Source organism: Manis javanica, chromosome 9 (assembly GCF_040802235.1).
Source record: "Manis javanica isolate MJ-LG chromosome 9, MJ_LKY, whole genome shotgun sequence".
Lineage (NCBI taxonomy): Eukaryota > Metazoa > Chordata > Mammalia > Pholidota > Manidae > Manis > Manis javanica.
In genome coordinates, this window is record NC_133164.1 from 99412450 (window position 1) to 99432051 (window position 19602).

A 19602-nucleotide genomic window follows, 5' to 3' on the forward strand; every position below is an offset into this window, starting at 1 on the left:
GAAGTCTACATCTACATATGCTCAGAGTTGGGCATTTGCACAAGTCTTCAAGGAAAGGAGAAGACAAGACAAAATCTTCTGGACTTTTTAAGTCTTCATGGACAGTGCAAACGTAATTCTATTTAATCAAATAAAATAGCTGAAATAGCTTTTATCATTGACTTTTTCTCCATTATTTTTCTAATTCCAATAGATTTTCATTATAATAGCAGAAAATCTGTCCCAGTGGTCTTAAGAGAATTTCTTATTCTGTGTGTCTTCTTCTGATATTGGTGAGGACTCTGAGTAATGATTCCCTTCAGTGAGTCCCTCAGCACAGTATGTCAGTTCCATGTACATAGGGAAGTCATTCCAACCCCCAAAATATTCCATTCATGTGGGCTGACCTTCCTCTAGGCCAGAATTGCACCTTCTTGGTCCATAGTAGTGCTTCGCTACTTCATTTTTCATCATGCTGATCCTTTTGTCGATAATCAACCCAGAGCAAAACTATGTTGCATCCGTCTCCACCTTATATCTCTAACTAAATAAATATATTAATCATCAAAATGGAGAAGAAAGAATGGAGTAGTTTTTCATAGAGCACGAAGGAAGGCAGCCACAGGTAAATGAATAATTGATGCCACATGTTGAAATATCAATTCCTACTACATCAAGTCCAAAATTCTTTATGGGGCTTAAAAGATTCTCCATCATCTACCCTCATGGAATCACCCTGTTTCCTGATCAGTTTTAGCTTCTTCCCTTGCTGTGAGTTCTGCCAAATCTCCTCCTAATCTAACAGAAAAGACCACAATTAGCCCTTCGTCTGAGTCTCCATCCATCACACTGCCTCCTTCACATGGAACATCCTCTTCTTTTCCATCTGGCTTCCAAATCTTACCTATTTATTTCCTTAATCATGCTGGCATCTCCTGCTTCCCTGTAAAACTCCAGCTCCTTCACTTTCATTTTGCTTACTTATATACAGGCTTGTATTGTTTACCTTTATTTCAGGCAAGGATGTCAAGTAAAATTTGAGTTGTGGGGGTTCAGCATCATGCCATATTCTTTCTGTAGCTTATATGACATGAAGATGGTGTTGAGCACAAATCTCACTAAGAGACTGACTGGTCAGGGTGATCCTCATAGACCACCTCGGGTTCCTGGCAAGCTGAGAAGCACCAGCTTAAGAATAAATTCGGCAGCTTCTAAGGCAGCCTAGAAGAGCAAAAGAACTTGGGAGTTAGTCTCTCAGATGGATGTGGACTTGGATGCTAACCCCTGCCCACCCCCACTTACTAGCAGTGTGACTTTGGGCAGCTTAGCCTCTTTGATCCTCCTTTGCTCATTGAAAATGAGGCTATTAATACCTACCTGGCTGAGTTTCATAAGAGCTAAATAAAAGTAAAATATATACAAGACCATCCGGCCTACTGATTGTTGATAATGCTCATTTCTTTTCATTTCCACTTTGGGTAATATGTTTAAGAACAGAAAATACAAAACAGCAAATTGAAGTTTTCATGTTTAAACAGCAGGCTCTCCCTCCCAGTCATACTGTCACTGAGGTGAAGTTAAATCTCTCTCTGAACACACATACACAGAGAGGGGCAGGCAGTGGCAGGACCGCATTATATTTGGTGACAAATCTAAGGTGTAAGGATTGTACAATTATGGTGAATGAATAGCAAGATTCACATTTCACCCAGAGGTAACTGGAAGTTCGCTGTGTGGTGTCATCCACAGGCCTGGGAATTCTCTGGAAAGGGTGGCAATTGCAGTCCTGTGCTGTTTGGCGAGTCGCAGTGAGGGTCTGCTGACACTTTTCAGTAGCACCTGTTGTATGACATTTTATCTACTGACCCCAGCCATAAAAATGCCGGGATAAGAGATAGTGAAATCTATATTTGTTTTCTACTGTTGCTGTAATGATTTATCACAATCTAGGAGCTTGAAACCACACAAATTTATTATCTCACAGTTTCTGTTGGTCAGAGGTCCAAGGACTGAGCCGGGACCCCTGCTTAGGGTCTCAGGTCTCACGAGGCTGAGTTCAAGGTGTAGGCAGGGCTGCATTCCTTCCCGTTGGTTCTGGAGAAGGACGAGCTGCCTGTCTCACTCTGGTCTCTGACCCACTTGGTTCCTTACGCTGCTAGGACTGAGGTCCCAGCTGACAATTAGCCAGGGCCTGGGCTTTGCCCTTAGACCTCCCTGTATTCCCTGCTATGCTTCTGTGTGGCCCTTCCAGTGGCAGAGGGTCCAACACCTCTGGCTTTCCCTTCTCCCTCATCTCTGTGCCCCCCAGACAGTCCTCCTCACCATGCTCCAGCCCCTGGGCCTTCTGCTGTTCCCTGAACAGGTACAATGTGCTGCTATACTTTCTGGCATTGCACATGCACTTTCTTTCTCCAAGAACACCTTTCAGAGGGAAATATAATAGCATTTGCCTCATGACTGACCACCTATATTCTATGTAGAATTCTCCTTATGATCTGGTAGATAATTTTGGAAATGTAGTTGAACTAAGAAGTCCATTATCAAACCACAAATTGCTGAACAAGGTGGTAAAGAACCCAGAAGAGGGACAGTTCAATTTTAGACTGGCATAGAACACTGAATGCTTCATAAAGAAGGGGATACCATGGTTGGGTCTTGACAAATTGGTGGGAACTAGATAAATGGGGAACAGAGAGGAATAGCTTTGGAGAAAAATAGGAATATATACTTCTTTAAAAAATGTTTCACTATTCATTATATATATACATATTTTTTAATTCCTGGGTATATAAAAATGAAGAAGAAAGACAGGGCTCCTGTGTTTGTGGAATTTACAGTCTACTAGTTGATGCAGAAGAGGGAAAAAAAAGCAAATAAATTAATTAAATAACAAACAAATGTGTCAGATTTGCAGAGGAGATAGATGAATCGTGGGGCATGGTCGGTTTGACGTGATCAGAGGACTTAGGGAGAAGGCCTGCCTCGGCAACGTGGGGCCTTCTCAGAGAGCGTTCTTTCCAATGGTAGGTTTTGACTGGATGCTCGCTATCAGCAAGAGGGACCATCAGGATCAAAGAAGTAGCATGGTGACCGCTCTATCTTCTGCAGGTTCCGGCTATGATCTTTCTGACCTTGACCATTGAAGCAGGTCCAGGCCATCTTGCCTGAGTAGCTTAATAAACCATTTGTTTATAAGTAGGCAACAGTGGCTTTTCCTCTAATCCCTGCCTAAATGATTGAGTTATAACCCCCTGTTCTTGGAGGATGCTCTGGTAAGCTAACCAGCAACCCAAACCTCAGTTTGTAGTCGAGGCACAGCTTGCATGCTAAGAGGAGGTGGCTTGGAACATGCATTAAATCTAAATACTTCTCACTCTTACTTTCTTTTCACAGTTAAGAATCTGTGTTTTACTCCATGTGAAAAGGAAAATGACTCCTTTGCTTGTATTTCTTGCCGACATTTCTCTTTGGTGGGGGTCAAAAGTGGGAGTGGGGGGAGCTCTGAATGCCTGCTAATCTTCATAGTACAACTCAGTGACATTTTCATAAAATACCAACTACCAAAATCCTAGTAATCACAAAAATGTGTGCCTTCTCCATAAATCCAGTCAAATTCTTTTTCTCATTAAAAAATAGTTCAGAAATTCAATTAGAAAGCTAAACTTGATACCTTTAAATTCTTTTGGTTCCAAGAGAAAAAAAAAAAGCTACAGTTTTTCTAATTTCCCTTCAGTTAAATGTTACTCCTGAATGGGGAAAATTGTACAAAAAGTCTGAAGAATTGAGACTCTGACATGAGGGGAGGATTTGTATTTCCTTGTTATTAAAAGAGAAGAAGAAGAAACCCTCAGTTATGTCTCATCTTTAGGAACGCAGTACCCTGTCCAACCCACAAGCTGTTGGCAGCATCATAATGCTACACAGAATGTTCTTTTAAGCTTTTTCCTCCACCTCCCAAACCTTTCCTGTGAAGTTATAAATCTCAGCCTTTAGAGACTTTTTTATTCAAATAAAGTACAGGCTTTAGGTTAGGCCCCTTGGCATCATTTCTGCTGGCTGCATGCTGGAGCGATGGTCCCAAGAAAAACAGGCATACTTAGCTGGCTGGGACCTAGGTTTGACGTTGCTTGTGAAATCCCATTTGTCCATCCTACACCAAGCACCTACTTTGTGAAGTTGTGATTTAATAGTTCTGTGCCCAGAGGAAGTTTTAACCAGTGCCATACAAAATCCTCTTGATCATTGGAAAATGTAATTACTCTGAAGGTAAGTGCATGGCCGCCCTGCCCGTCCTCAGCTAAGGTTCGTAGCTGGCCTCCTGATTCTGCCCTCACAACACTCCCTTTCTGCCCTGTCGCAGCAGTTAGATCCAGGTGGCCTCAGGTCCACTGAAGTTCAAATAGTCAAGTAAATGCCCTGCGTCTGCTGCTGCCTTTGAGTCAAAGAATCCTAATACTCCATGACTGGTTACTTTGGGACAGTGACTTATGTTCTGCAAAGTACATCCATACACACTGTTTCATTGGATCATCACAGGCATTAAGCTAAAAACTCATATTACTTCCTCAGGGAGCAGGCCCAGTGGATTTGCCTCAGGAACTCAGGCCCAAAAGTAGGGGGCACCTTCCATTTACGAGCAGTGAGTCATCACTGGACGAAACTGGGAAAAAAAGAGGCCGATCAAAGATTTGACACCGGAGCCCTAGGCAAGTGGTCTAAGGATCCTCCCCAGAAGACTGAAGTGGACTCAGAGCAAAGCCTTGGTGAAGTGATCAGATCTACTGAAGCCTGACAAACAGAAACCAACCAGACAACAGATGTGTAGAAGGGAAAGGGAGGACCCATATAAGAACATCCCAAACTGTCACAGTGAACAAGAGGATGAGGCAAGAGCAAACTGGTTTCACCTAAATAACACAGACCTTTTAGGATTTTATTTTCCATTCATATATAAAATGTGCTACACAGAGGGGGAAAACAAAGCAATAAAACAAAAATACCTAAGTAAAAATACTAAATTAGCCTGTGAGTGGCTTTCTTTAAAAATTGAACTACTATCTTTTTGCCCTTTGTGAGCACATGTACCTCACAAAGGCATTTTTTGAAATCTGATTTGACCAATACATGTAACTTCTGTGTATGCAGCACTGTTATCGATACCACAAGATGTATAAAGATTGGCAAGGGGTACAAAAATCGCATGGGAAATCTCAAGATCCAAGGAAAGAAGCTGTCCTCCATTCAAATATCTGAACTTGTCTGACCTTAAGAGCTCTTGGGCACTAAAAAAGAAATTCATCCTAAGAACATGGGCTATTGTATAATCACTGTCTGCATCTTCAGTTCTGGTAGATTTGGACACTGTGAACCCTTCACCTGCGGTACCATTCATTTACCATCTACCAGAGAGATGGATTTTAGATTTCAATTCTACCCCTTGCCAATTGATTGCCTTACATGAAAATAAATTCACCTGCAAGTAGCATTCACAGCTTTTATCATGCAAGCAGTCCAATCATTTAACAAATGTATTATCTATTTGTTAGGTTCCTAAAGTTTGAATGTGCAAGATGCTGTGCATAAGACTGATTAATACACTAAAACTAATTCTCAGCATTGTCCAGCACCCCAAGAAATGGTCATTAGTATTCTGTGAAAAAACGTTTGATTATCGGATATGCTTATTAAATATTAGGCTAAACAAAAATGTATGATTATCTACAACGTAACATCTCATCGCTTTCAACACACCCAAGGATGATATGACTCTATCCATAGAGAAGCCACTTTTTCCCAAATCATCAAACTGCACCACTCTTATTTTTCCATATCCACCCTTTAATATGACAAGGAATACTAACATTCTACAGAAGATGTTTTGGGAATACTGATGTAGTTTAATCCCCTAAAATTAAAAATGGCAGAATCAAGGCTCAGAAGGTTAAGTGTCCTGCCTGTGCTCAAGCAGTTGTGGCCGAGTGAGGATTAGAACACAGTTCTCCAAGCCGAGGCACTTTCCACTTTCCCTCTACCTTGAGGAATTATTTTCCCAAATCCCTACTGCCATGTTCAGTAGACTAGGTGTGTGTATTTAGACAGCAATGAGGAAAGCTTTGGGAGAGGGACACACCTGTGTGTGTGTGTGTGTGTGTGTGTGTGTGTGTGTGTGTATGTGTGTGTGTAAACACACCCACATATTCATACATACATATACACAGGAGTCCCTTAGGTATCAAGGCCCCTTTCACCCAAGACCCAGGAAATGTGCTGGGGCAGGAAGCAGGTGCTGGGAACAGCAGAGCGCCTGCCTCAGGGGGATTGGAGGCCCCTTGTTTGCCATCCGCATTAACCTTGGGCTGTTGCAAAGGCCAAAGCTTGGCTCGCATTTGAGATCTGAAGCTCTGACATTCAAGAAGCTCCAAAGCAAATGAACCTGAGTGAGCAAATAATTAAACCACAAAGAAAAAGCCAGTACTGAAAAAAACATTAGCACTCTGGTGTAAACTCCAGAAAGCCAGGCCTTGGGGAAGTAATCTGGCCTTTGCCTGCCCCTTGTGCCTAGCCTGTCAGCAAAATGCATCCAGAAAAACATGACTGAACCATATTATGTTTATGACCTTAGGGTGGTGAGACAGGTACAGATTCCAAGGATCAAGGGTAGGCCTTCCAGAACAAGTAGGGAAACTGCATGTTATAGGGGCATCGGCTTCAAAATGCTCACATTTTGAACCACCATCTGTCACTCATGCGCTGTGTGATCTGGGGGAGTTGTTTACTTCTCTGTGCTCCATGTCCTTTTATTACATCTGTAATATGTGAATAATGACATACTACATCAGGTGTGCTGTGAGGATTAAAGGAGTGATTTCTTGTAAGATGCTTACAACAGAGCCCGGCATAGAGGAAGTGCTCAAAAAGTATCTCCTTATTTATTTTTTGTTGTTGTTACTCAAAAATAACCATGGACCCTGAGGTCAAAATAATAAAAAGAAGAAATGACCTTTGAAATCAGACATACCTATAACCTTAACTTACAGAGTTACATCCCAACTCTGTAACCTACTAGTTCTGTGACCATAGCATGTAACTTCACCTCTCTGGGTCTCAGTTTCCTTATCTGTAAAATAGGGGAAGAAACAGTGTCTATTCTGGGACTTACTGTAAGGATTAAAAGAGCTGATGTGTATAAACAGCTATACTTCAATTTTTAAAAAAAGAATGAGTGAGAGTTTCTGAATGGTAGTAAATCATCAATACAGGCAGGCAGCTCTTAGTGTCTCTGAGGTTTCTTCCATCTCAAACCCTGAGATGATGCCTTTATCTTCACAATGGGGCCAACCCTCCAGGCATTGAAAGGCTTTGTGTACTCAGTAAGTACAATGGCTCTAAAACTGTCCCCTCAAGGATTTACTAGGAAGGAGAAGCTGTACTGTTCTGTGTTCTTTCTGATCCCAGGTAGAGAGAGCCCCTGGAAATAGCTTTGGAACATGTTCTGGCCTATTTGAGGTAGATACTGAAAAAGAAATAGAGGAAATGTGTGCACCACTGATATTCTGAGGAAGGAGAAAGGGAAAAAGGGAGCAAATCAGGGAGGGACGAGGTAAGGAAGCAGACAAGCTCGATCTAAGTTTGGTTATAAACCCTGGCCAATGTCCAAGCAAGAATGAGCACCAGCCAGGAAAACTGGCTGCAACTGGCAAACATCCCAAATCATTCCGTAACACGAGGGCCCACGCGTGGGGGACTGCTGCTTGATAGGTGAATTGGGTGGTTAATAAAAAACTGCCTTCTAGGCACTAGCCTTTCAATTACCCTGATATGTTGATTTTATTCAGATCCTTGATGCTTCCTGAACATTGACTTTTTAACCCTAATTGCCTTCTGATTTATTAGTAGATCCCTGTGCTTTTTATGTTTCCCTGGTAGAAGTTTAAACCTTGCTTCCCAGATGCTCCTGTAACCTGGGGCAAATCTTAGGGCAGCCAAACTCAATTTCCAGAGGCCAATCGGGCCTGTAAACACTAGTGTCCTTTAAGCCCAGTGTCCACCCAGCTAAGAGGAGACTATCCCAGAGAGCCACACATGGACGCTGCAAATAATCAGGGCTGGTGAACTGGCAAAATCTTCCTCAGCTTCCAAAGGAATGGGCTTCAAGTACCAGAAAAGTTCAGCGGCATGGTACACTCTTCAGCTCAAGGGACATATGCTTTCCCAGTACTTGAGTCTGGGATCACGTACACAGCATCATAAAACCTCCCATATCCCTAAAACAGACTCTTCTCACTGCAGCCAGGGCTGCACCCAGCCCGGGGGCCAACACCCATTTGGGAAGAGCAAGAGGAAAAATAGCTCTATTATTCCTTTCCTGACAAAGGAAACTGACAGTCACAATTGATGACATAAAACACTGAGACAGGCTCATATTTTAAGAGTGTCAATACAAACTTCACCCTTAGAGGTCCTGATTTCAAGAGGCATGGCAGCACATTTATTGCAAGCCAGCTTTTTTTCTGTTCCCACTGCGGAGGGGCAGGAGAGAAGCCGGAAGCCTGGCTTTGTAATAAGGTATCTGCCTCTGTAAGAGGAAACGATGTCATTTTATCTTACATCTTGTAGTGATAAGAATCACAAAGCCAGAAATAGTGAAGCCCAAAAGGATGTGTTTCGGGAATCAAATCCTAATGGCATAATACCACCCAGGACTTACACGCCTCTTGACACCATTCATCTCCTTTATCTGCTGTGATCTTTACACTTTCCCACTGAGGCAAGCAGGGCCAAATATGATTAGCCCCATTTTACTAAGCAGAAGACAAAAATGCAAGAAATGAACATTACTAATTGTCAAAATGGAAAGCTGTCTTGCTGTCCTGTTTTTAACTTTATCCCTGTCAAACCTGTCAAACTGCCTGTTTTTAACTTTATCCCTAAATCTTCCATATTTGTTTTGGCCCTTGTTCTAAGACAGCTCCAGACGAGTAGCCTGACATTAGTCAAGTCCAGTGTTCTCTTGATGGAGTCCAGTAGAAGTGTGGCTCAGCTTGCGGCTCAGCTCACAATCCTGAAACAAAATGATAGCGAAAATTTCGACCAATATCTGCCATAATTTCAAAGACAGTTTAGTGAAGTTTGGTCCATGGAGATGATCACAAAGCTGTATGATTCCACTGCATGTAGTGAGATGATATTTTTTTTTTGTTAAACAAATCTGAAATTTTGAGCCACACTGAGAGAGCTGGTGGTTTTGCTGTAAGAGTTTGAGAAGAAAGTGTTCTAGACCCAGCAAATGAACCACACCGCTGTAAAAACCGCCAACAGCTCTTACACAGAGAGAGGCTCTGACAAAAACAAAACATGGTCTAGGTTCAAGAAAACTCAGTTGATGCTATGTAATATTCCTTATTTTTTGTTCACAGCATCTACTGTATATATACTGGCTGGCAGGGAGGAAATATTTGACCGTCTTGTTTCTCCATTCATGTTCTTCATTTCATAGATTTGTAAGTACAGGAATTCCTTCCTGGTTACTAAACTCATATTTCTGAAAGCCTCTGTAGCTGCTTATTTGGATGGAAAGAAGCTTCACAGCTCATTGCTGAGTAGATGCTGATCCAGCACCTGGCACCATGTGATTAAAGAAGTGGCCAAAAGCGGTAACATTTGTTCTCAGAGAGCTGATAATTTTGGTCTCAGTGGGCCCAGGAAATAAGCAAGGCAATACGTCTATAACATAATCTCAGATATCGATAAATGCCGAGAAGACCATAAAACAAGTTACGAGGATGTAGAGTGACTGGATGCATTTTAAGACAAATGTCAAGACGTGTAGTTTGTAAATTGATTGCTGAAATAAGACTCAGGAAATAGTCGTTTGCACAGTAAACTGTTTTCAGGGCTCAGCATTATTCGATGACAACTTGCATCTTGTTACAAACTATGGTTTAGTTAGGTGGAAATGAGGATATTTTACTACAATGTATATTAAAAGAGCCAATTTCATATATCATAGAATCTCAGAGTTAGAAGGGACCGTGGAGGTCGGCCAAGACCAAATAGCTTCTCTGATTCACAAATAGCTCCTGCCACATTCCTCTACTAAGAAAGAAATGCTAGGCTCTGGAAACTCATTACTATATAGGACAACCAAGTCCATTTCTGAACAGCCCCAAGCCTCCCTGGCCTCTCATCTTCTCTGACAAGCAGGAGTACAGAGAGGAATCTTTAAAGGCCTTTTCCTCAAGCATGGAGGTGGCTTACTTTGAATGAATGCCTAGAAGTCCAACAGGAAGACAAGTGGTCCCCTTCTTCCACAAGGTTCAGAAACAACTTCCTCATCTCTGGACGGAGGTTATGTTCCTGTGCAGCAGGAAGGAAGGCTGCAACACCTGGTTCTAAAGAAGCATGGCTCCTGGATATGAAAGTGAGTGGCACCCATTTTATAGGCCTGTGTGGGTACAGCCTCTACAAATCAGGTCTGTCTGGGTCTCGGTTTACTCACCTGTGCTATGAGAGGGTTATATTAGACCAGTGGTTTTCAAAGTGGTCTGCAGACAGGTAGCGTCACTTGAGAATATGTTTGAAAAGCAGATTCTCAGGCCTATTCCTGAACCTCCTGAATCAGAACCTCTGGGACTGGGACCAGAGGCATATTTTGAGAATCACATTCACATCCTGGATGATCTTTAAGTCTCTCCATTCCAGCTGCAACACGCTGTGAATCCCCAAAGCACAGCCTTGAAAACTGGCCGGCCCACTTGCCCATCTTCCCATAATCTCTCAGGTTCCAGGGACTTTACTCTCTCTCTCTCTCTCTTTGGATCTGTGAGCCAAACTGCAAAGACATCGGCTTCAAGAGGTGAATCTAACTCCCAGGACATGCACCTCCCTTAAAAAATCTATATGCGGAATCAATGCTTACAGTCACCTTGATTCTAAGCAAATTGAATAAACCTGGAAGCTGGAGCAAACCTGCTTATTTATCTCATGACAAGGGAAACAACTTTCAGTTCTGCAGGACTTGACACCTTTGTCAATAAAATCTGCAGATCGCACAATATAGAGTTGTTTTAGAATACATCTTTCTGACAATAACAGGACTTTCCAGAGAAGAGCATCCAGGGGTTATTATGGCAGCCATATCTTTGCCCTGAGACTCCTGACTGCCTTGCCTGTGTTTACATTCTACACAGGATCCAGTCAATAAACTTGCATCAGCATGAGAATAAGGAAATTTTAAAGCACATGTTTTCTTTTGGTTGCTTTTTCTCTTTTCCTATATCTGAAGGAGGCACCCAGATTTGATTTTTTTTCTTTTTAAAGAAGCACTTACTTTTAAAAGCTGATTAGCCTGTAATAAGGTCAAACTTGTGTTTTGCTTCTAATTAGCAATAAAAACAACAGAGTAGTACGTTTCCAGTTGCTTCACTAAAGCATCTTTCCAAGATTTTCTATTCACGCTGTTTGCAAGTGCTATAGACATCAGAAATGTGCATTTATATTCAGAGAGGGCTTATTGTAGGAAACATATAAAAGCTCCCCATAAAGCAGAAGTTTGGGAAAGGTGGGGTGGAGCTGGAGGTAGTAAAAGTCCCTCAATTGCTTGATTGTGTGAATTGAAGCCCCTGGTGGAGTGAATCGCCATTTGTAGTTTCACAGCTCTGGAATAAATGACACTACCAATAACATTCTCCTATCCAGGTGTAAAATATACAAACTGGGTAAAGAGAATGGTAGCATCATTGAAATGCATAAAAGCAAAAAGCCTGGGAAGCAAGCATATGGCAGGGAGTCGGCCAAGGGAGGCAAGGGACGCTGGCTGCAGGATCCGCACACCTTGGCTTTCTAGAACGGTCTCCTCAGGGGGCTGGAGCACGGGCTCCAGCCCTCCACATCTAATTTGGGTGATTCTGTGATTATTATATCATTTAGGATATTCCCTGCCCAGAGTCTTTTTTTTTTTTTTATGCGTGTCTCTGGTTTGCCTTGCCTTATTTTTTCTCTACTCTCCTGAGTTTGCCATGAGTTGTTGAAAAGCCTATTAAACCAAGCAACAATGTAACCTTTTGCTTGTATCCAAACTGATAGAGTAAAAATTTGGTGAGCAGTAAAATTGTTCTCTATGTGGATAACAATAGTGACTGAAAGAGCTGTATGTATTCCCCTAGAGCTGAATATTTGACTTATCTTCGTTTACTCCTGTTCCCAATAGGCCATACCATCCCCTGCTGGCTTATGAAGTCTACTTCTACAAACCTTTTTTGACCTCATTTTTCCTTTGATCAGCCCCAAGAAATAGGTACTACTCTTACCCCGTTATACTGGTATGGAAATGAGGCCCAGAGAGATGAGGTACATCTCCGAGGATATAGAGGTCACGGGGAGTCAAAAGGAGATTGGTCCCCAATCAACCCTCGTCACTGCACCAGAGCCCGCTGGTCAGCGCAGCTTGCGTGTCTAATGTTAATCCCTCGTGCTGCTACAGCAGCCCTTATGCCTACAGCAGAAATGCCCATCAGCCCATGCCAGCGTGAGTGGCTGCTTCCAGGCTTGCTGACAACTATAAGCCATTAGCCTGGTTAAATAAGCCCCTGCTTTTCACCCTTTTCCAACGGATTATGATGGTATGAATCTGCCCAAAGAACCATAGCAGTAAATCTCCATTAGCTATCTGTCTGTGCACAAGTGACCCATCTTTTCCAAGTTTTAGTTGTGTAATTTGTCAGAAGATGATTGGTCCTGCCCTGCCTGTCTTATAAAAGGTGCAGAATCTCAAAACCAGATGTGCTAGAACTGCTAAGTAATGTACATGATAAGGAGCTGCTGCTCTTATGATTATGATTACATATATCATAAGGGGGTGGTGTAGGTTAAATGAGGTCATACATCTAAAGTACTTTGCTCTGATAGTGCCTGACATGTTGTGGGCACATGTTGGCTATTATATTACTAATTATTATCATTATCATTACTAATGTTCCCTGTAGTGATTTAAAGTTGACATACATGGCTCATTCCAAGCTCAATTTGCAGTGAATGCTTAATGCCTCTAAGATAAGCAGCAGGTATTATTGTTTCCATTTTCAGTTAACTTATAATTTTTTTTAGAATCTCACATCATCCAGATTTTACTTAACTAGAGCTGTACTATTCCTCTGTCTCTCTTTTAAGTGGCCCAGACAACCCTGCATGTGATGATATAACTATAATAATAATAATTTTGACTTAGCACACTTACTAGTATTGACTATTTTAAGCTGTGGAATCCATCAAGGAGCACAGTTATATTTTATGAATCTCATACAAGGCCATGAGATTACTTGTGTGATGATTCTTTTTCTATTCCTAAAGAGACTTAATTTAAATCTACAATACAACTATTCTGTTTTTACAGTGTCTAGGTGCCAGTCTATCAATTTCTCAGTGATCACTCCGTAATCCACGATTTAGTATCCACAAGGTCACTTTAATCAGCTTTTAGAAGTATGGATTCTTCATTGTTCATTTTCAGTGTTCAACTTTTAACCAGCTACATTGTCCCTTAAGTACCATGTCTTCCTCCCAGATTTACAAAATGGCCAGAGAGATCCTGCAGGGCAGCTCACATAAGACTTTCTGTTTTTAAAACAGTATTTGGAGCAGAGAACTAGAGTATGCAATACTCCACTAGTGTCCTACTGCCAGCAAAAAAAGGACCAGGTGATTTCTAGGCTTTTGGTTTAAAATGAGGATGAAAAACATACATTATGCTACACAGCATCTAAGGAACAACTGCAAAGTGATATCACTTTTTCCAGTGGGCATTGCTCCTACAGATGTCAAGGTGTCACCTTATACCAGAGACATAGTCACTGGCTGACATACTTAAAGTTCCTTCTGCAGAACAGCCAGGAAAGTTACTTTGCTGACCGCTCTCCAGCTACATGTGATCTTTAAGATATGCAGGAATAAGGTGGCTATAAAACACTGAGACTCAGGAAGCCACTGGCACCCAAACTCCCAAACGAGGATTGTTGCCTGCCCAGCAATGACTAGACAACACAGATTCTCATACAGCTGCTTCTGCTCAAAATGTTTTGGAGCTTTCTTAGAAATTCTTTCAAAGCCCTGCCACATTCTTTTGAATATCTGAAATACCTTTTTCTTTGAAAGATGGGATTTATGGAAACAGCCAGGTCGCTTGGAGCCAGGTCTGGCAGAGAGGTCAGGATGGATAATGTTAGTTTAGAATTACCCATTTTAGATAGGAGGGCTGTCCGGGATTTCTCAGTAATGATCAGTTTGATTCTCCCAGAAAATCAAACAGTTTATTTTCCTAAAGCTTCTAGTAGAGAAATATACCTAATTAAAACAAATTTATTATTGATAACCATGATCTCATTCCCACTTACTATATTTTAGCGGAGTAGCATGTGCATTAATATATATGAATGTGGTCACATGTGTGTGTTCATTCTGTATATATAAGCAAATTGATCTATAGTTAGACAAGCCCACAAGTATAGATGACTATAGCTATATATACTGTTTCTCATGGGATATTTTTCACTCCCTTTTCCCAGACATAGTTTCCAAAATTCTTCTATAAATGTGAACTTATTTCATTGTTGATATTTCTCTAAGATAAGCAATTCTTAATCTTTTTTTATTAAGATTGCCTACTTCAGAAGCTGCTAAAAAATCATAGGCCCTTTTCTAGAAAAAATAGAAATGTACACACATTCATATGATTTGGAAAGGAGGGGACATGGATGCCATGTTCAGGTTTTGTTTTAGGATTTAGAAAGAAAATTGACTTAAAATTGTAGGATATATTACTAAAACAAGTTAAAGATTACTTTTCAAAAAGAAGTTGCAATGTACTTACGGTGTAGCTGCTTTAGTTAATTAACTGAATTTCCAATTGCCTGAATGAGACTGAGAAAAAATAAGTGCTAATTATAAAGGAGAGAAGTTAGTCACTTTGTATTAATATTTGAAATTAAAAGTCACAAAAAAGATTTACATTTTTGAGATATAGCAGATAAGATATACTTTAAAACTCTTCTGAGACAAAACCTTTAAGACCTGAATAAAATATAACAGACATTTTTTTAAATGCATATCCAGGTATGTGTGTGTGTGATGGGATGAGGTTCTTTAGAAATTAAAATTGATCAGAAAACACTAATACAAAGAGATAGGTAGTCTTAAAGTTGCTGGATTTTCTGGGAGCATCTGCTTATCCCTGGCTATCCAGACTTTCTCATTTGAGCTGCACAAAGGAAATAGTAGACAAATGTAGTGTCCATGAAATGTGGGAGGTATGATCCACAATCCCTTCATAAGGGCCGGATTTCATAACATAAAACCCTCAGTGAAAGAATAACTGGAATATAACCTACCCCACAAAGACAGAAAGGAATCTTGCCTGTCTCTGCTCTGCCTGAAGCCTACCAGTCACCTCTGAGAAATCTTAATCCTATGACAGTTCCCTCATTCAGAGAGCCAAAATAGAAACTTTCTTTGTGACCTTAAAATGACCAAGCCAAATTTTTAGTTTAAAATGCCTCTGAGTTGGTAGAATCTTTAGGCATCTAGCAGATGTAAGTGTGCATTATCTCTGGAAAAGTGCATTTAGAAGTACATGATGCAAAAATTCTCACAGATAAAATGCCAAAAATATGAATCATAATACAATGTCAGTGCAAAATCGGTGAAGGAAAAAGTTTTTATAAGTGTCGGCAGAAACAACAAAGAGTAGAATAAGATCCCACTGAGTCTGCAAAAATGTGAATCACCCTCATATATAAACTATGCTTAATATGTTTGAAAATATAAAGGACATCAAAAGAGAAGTACAGTAGGCTGTGAAATATGGCAATGTAGATTTGAAGACTACCCCAATAGAAATTCTAAAAATGAAATATATAATATTTTAAATTAGAAACTCAGGAATAGATGCTATATCAAATCAATCAGAACTAAAGGGAGAATCATTAAACTGGAAGATAGGTCCCAAGAAATTATATATACATAAACAGAAAATAGTGGAAAATACTAAACAAAGATTAAGAGAATCATAAGATAAAGAGCAGGTTTTTCATGTCTTCTATTGATGGTCCAGACAAGAGATAATAGAAGGAATAGGGATAGAATCATCATTAAGAATTTCCAGGACTGATGAAAGGCACAGATCACCAAAATCAGAAAGCCCAAGAAATTCCAACAAGATACATGTTAAAAAAAAAAATCTCAGGGTAGACACACAGTAATCAAAGAGCAGCCAGGACAAAGAGATTTTAAAAACCTTCACAAAACAATCATTAGGGTTTTAGTTAACTTCTCTGAAGTAGGAATGAAATCCAGCACAGTTTGAAAACTTTCTTCAAAATAAATTGTCAAACTAGAAAAATATTTATGCACTACAACCTTCCAAAAACAAGAATGGAGGTATTTTAAAATCTAACAAAACTGAACATGTTTACTGCCAATAGACAGTCCCTCAGGAGATATCTAAAATATGTACTTCGAAAAGAAAAATTATCATCCCAGAAAGAAGGTCTGAGATGTAAGAAGATTTAGTGAACAAAGAGAATGGGCAAAGTGTGTATAAATTTAAATATACAAATATTGGCCATAAAGACAATAAATATAATATCTAATTTTCAATGTTAAAGAGATAGAAGTCAAATAGTGAATAATTATAGTATAAATAGGAGTAACAACATGAAAATACTTAATTTATTGTTTGGAAAAGACAGTATTAACTTTCAATGATATTATATGAAATATGGTTTTCAGAGTGCAGGATAGCCATAAATAGGTAGAATGAGAGATATAATTTATAAGCCATTGGGAGGGGGCGGTGAGGGTGACAGAAGAAATGAGAAAAATAAAAAATAAAAAAAGGAAGAAAACATAAACTGAAAAATGTTGTAATATAAAGCTTAAAGTAATCCAAAGAAATCAGTAATCATAGAAATATAAAAACATCAACAGATCAGGTTGGATCTTCAAATCCATAATCCAGAAATATTCTGGTTATAAGACATACCTAAATATGTAAAAACATATGACTGAAAATACAAATGTGGGGAAAATATACCAAACAGTAACAGAAGGCTGATGTATCGATATATTAATATCATCCAAAATACCCTTTAACAACTTTACCTTAAAAAAAAGTTATTGGCAATCAAAAGGGTCTTAACACAACCTTAATGATAAATTGTTGAATTAAAACTAAGAATAGATAAAAACTCTCACTTTTATGTATGTAATAACATAGGTTAATACTATAGCAAAGATGAGAAAAGGAGAAATTGACAAACTTGATCTCAGAATGTAAAATTTCAACCAGTCTTTCTCAGTAATGAATCAAACAAACAAAAACAGACAATAACAATATAAGAAGTTGGAGAAGAACAACTTGTAAATCTGCATAAGTAATAAACATGCATAAATGTCACATCTATCTAAAAGAATATATGACAAAGCACATGTAGAACAATAATGAAACTTAATGATATACTAGGCCATAGAGCATGTCTATCAAGTTTCAAAGAATCAATGTCATGGAGATCATATTCTCTAACAAAAGGCATTGGAGTAAAACTCAATTAACAAAAAGATATTTTTTAAAACCTCAAATCATTGTAAATTAGAAAATGCACTCCCAATTAACTCATGGGTCAAAATATTTAGAATTAAATATTAGTGAAAATACTACATATCAAAACATACAGGATGCAGAGAAATTTATAAATTTGAAGATTTATATTAGAAAATAAAATCTAAAAGACTAGGACAAGAAATGCTTACTATGTAAGTTAAGAAATTAGAAATTATTTTTGGATGAAAATACCCAAAGAAAATAGAAGAAAGGAAATCATAAAGGTAAGAGCAAAAATCAATAAATACAAAACACAGGCATAAGAGAGAAGGCCAACAAAGTCAGAGGTTTGTTTGAAAAGACTGAGAGCTGATGAATCTATGGCAAGAATAATCAAGGTGGGAAGAGGATAGTAGGCAAAGAAAGATACTAGAAAAAGAAGGAAAGTCGAAAAATGGTGTTATGGAGGGTATACATCTATAGATGCAACTGAGATGAAAAGACTTGTATGATGAACAACTAGATGCCAACGTGTTTGAAAACTTAAGTGAAACAGGCAATTTTAGAAAAGAATGTAATTTACCAAAATTGATTCAAGAAGAAATAGCAAAACCAAATTAATCTTTCATCATAAATGAATTGAATCAATAGTCTAGAGTCTTCTCAATACAACCCAGTTCAAAAACGTTTTATTTATTGCTACCAAGAATTTCATTCTTACACAGACTCATCTATAGCATAGAAAAGGGACCTCTCCCCGAGGTGCAGCCAGATCACCATCAAGCACATAATTTAATAGATAAACAGCCAATTTCACCCATCAATATAAATATAAAAGTTCCAAACAAAATCATAGCAAACCTAATCCAGCAGTGTATTTAAAAGAATATATTCTGACCAAGTGTGATTAGTTCAGGAAGACAATTTTGATTTGACATTAGAAAACATATTAATGTAATTCCCCATATTAACAGAACAAAGGAGAAAAGCCATGTGATTATCTCGATGCAGCAGTCACTCCATAAAAGTCAACATTAATTTATAATAAAAACTTTCTGCAATCTAAGAGTGGAAAGGAAATTCCTTATCCTGATAAAAAAAAATATCAAGAGAAAACCCTCAGTAGGCCTCATACTAACAGTGAAACATTAAAAGCCTTCCCCTTCCCATCAGAAACAAGGGAAGGATCCTCACTGTCACCACTCCTGTTCAAAGTTGCATTAAAAGTCTCAGCCAGCATGATAAGGAAAGTCAAAGAAATAAAAGGTATAGTGTTTGGAAAAGTACAAATAAAACTCATTATTCACTTATGATATGATTACATTAAAATCCAGAAAGAATATATGAACAAGTTAGCAAAATTAATAAAAGTATAATAAGATAAAGTTGAAATAAATATGGAAAAGCCTTTTTTGTATTTCTATTTGTTACTGATATATGGAAATGCAGATTTATAATAATAAAAATAATAGAGTACCTAGAAATAAGCCCAAAAACATATATGCATGATTTCATTTTTTAAAATGTGACTTACTGAAATATATTAAAAAATGAAATTGGAAAAGATATTTACCGATGGTTACAAAGACTCTTCATCATAAAAGTATCAGTTTTCTCCAAATCGATTTATAGATTGAATGGAATTCCAATTAAAATGTCAACAAGCAGATTGTTTTTAACTTTATAATTCTAAATCTCATATGGAAAGCCTGTTTAGCAGGTACAGAAATAGCTAAATGTACTCCCAAAGAAGAAGGGGTAGAGACTTTCCCTACTAGATACTAAGGTGCACAAACCCACTTTCAAATGTTGTACATAATTGAATGTCCTAGATGAAGCCTTAAACTTTTGGAAAACATTCTATCATCTCAGGATAGGAAATGCAGGCCATAAAGAATTGTTATATCTATCTTAATAAAAAATGTTTATCAAAAGACATTATAAGGATAGTGATAACCTATCAACTACAAAAATATTTGCATTTCATATAACTAACAAAGGAGGAGGATTCTGTGTGTTTAAATAACTCCTAC

At 38.8% G+C, this 19602-nt stretch overlaps 1 protein-coding gene across 8 annotated transcripts in view; it reads left to right on the top strand.

The window, feature by feature from the left end:
- Positions 1–19602, top strand: part of SETBP1 (SET binding protein 1) — a 346243-nt gene that overhangs the window by 262227 nt on the left and 64414 nt on the right. The window contains exon 5 of one of the 8 annotated variants that reach the window (XM_073212976.1): positions 1–19602. This exon is cut by the window's right edge and continues 12514 nt beyond it. The exons of the other annotated variants lie outside the window; for them this stretch is intronic. Within the exon in view, the coding sequence (XP_073069077.1) occupies positions 1–116 (116 nt within the window). The 3' untranslated portion in view covers positions 117–19602. 8 annotated transcript variants of the gene reach the window in all.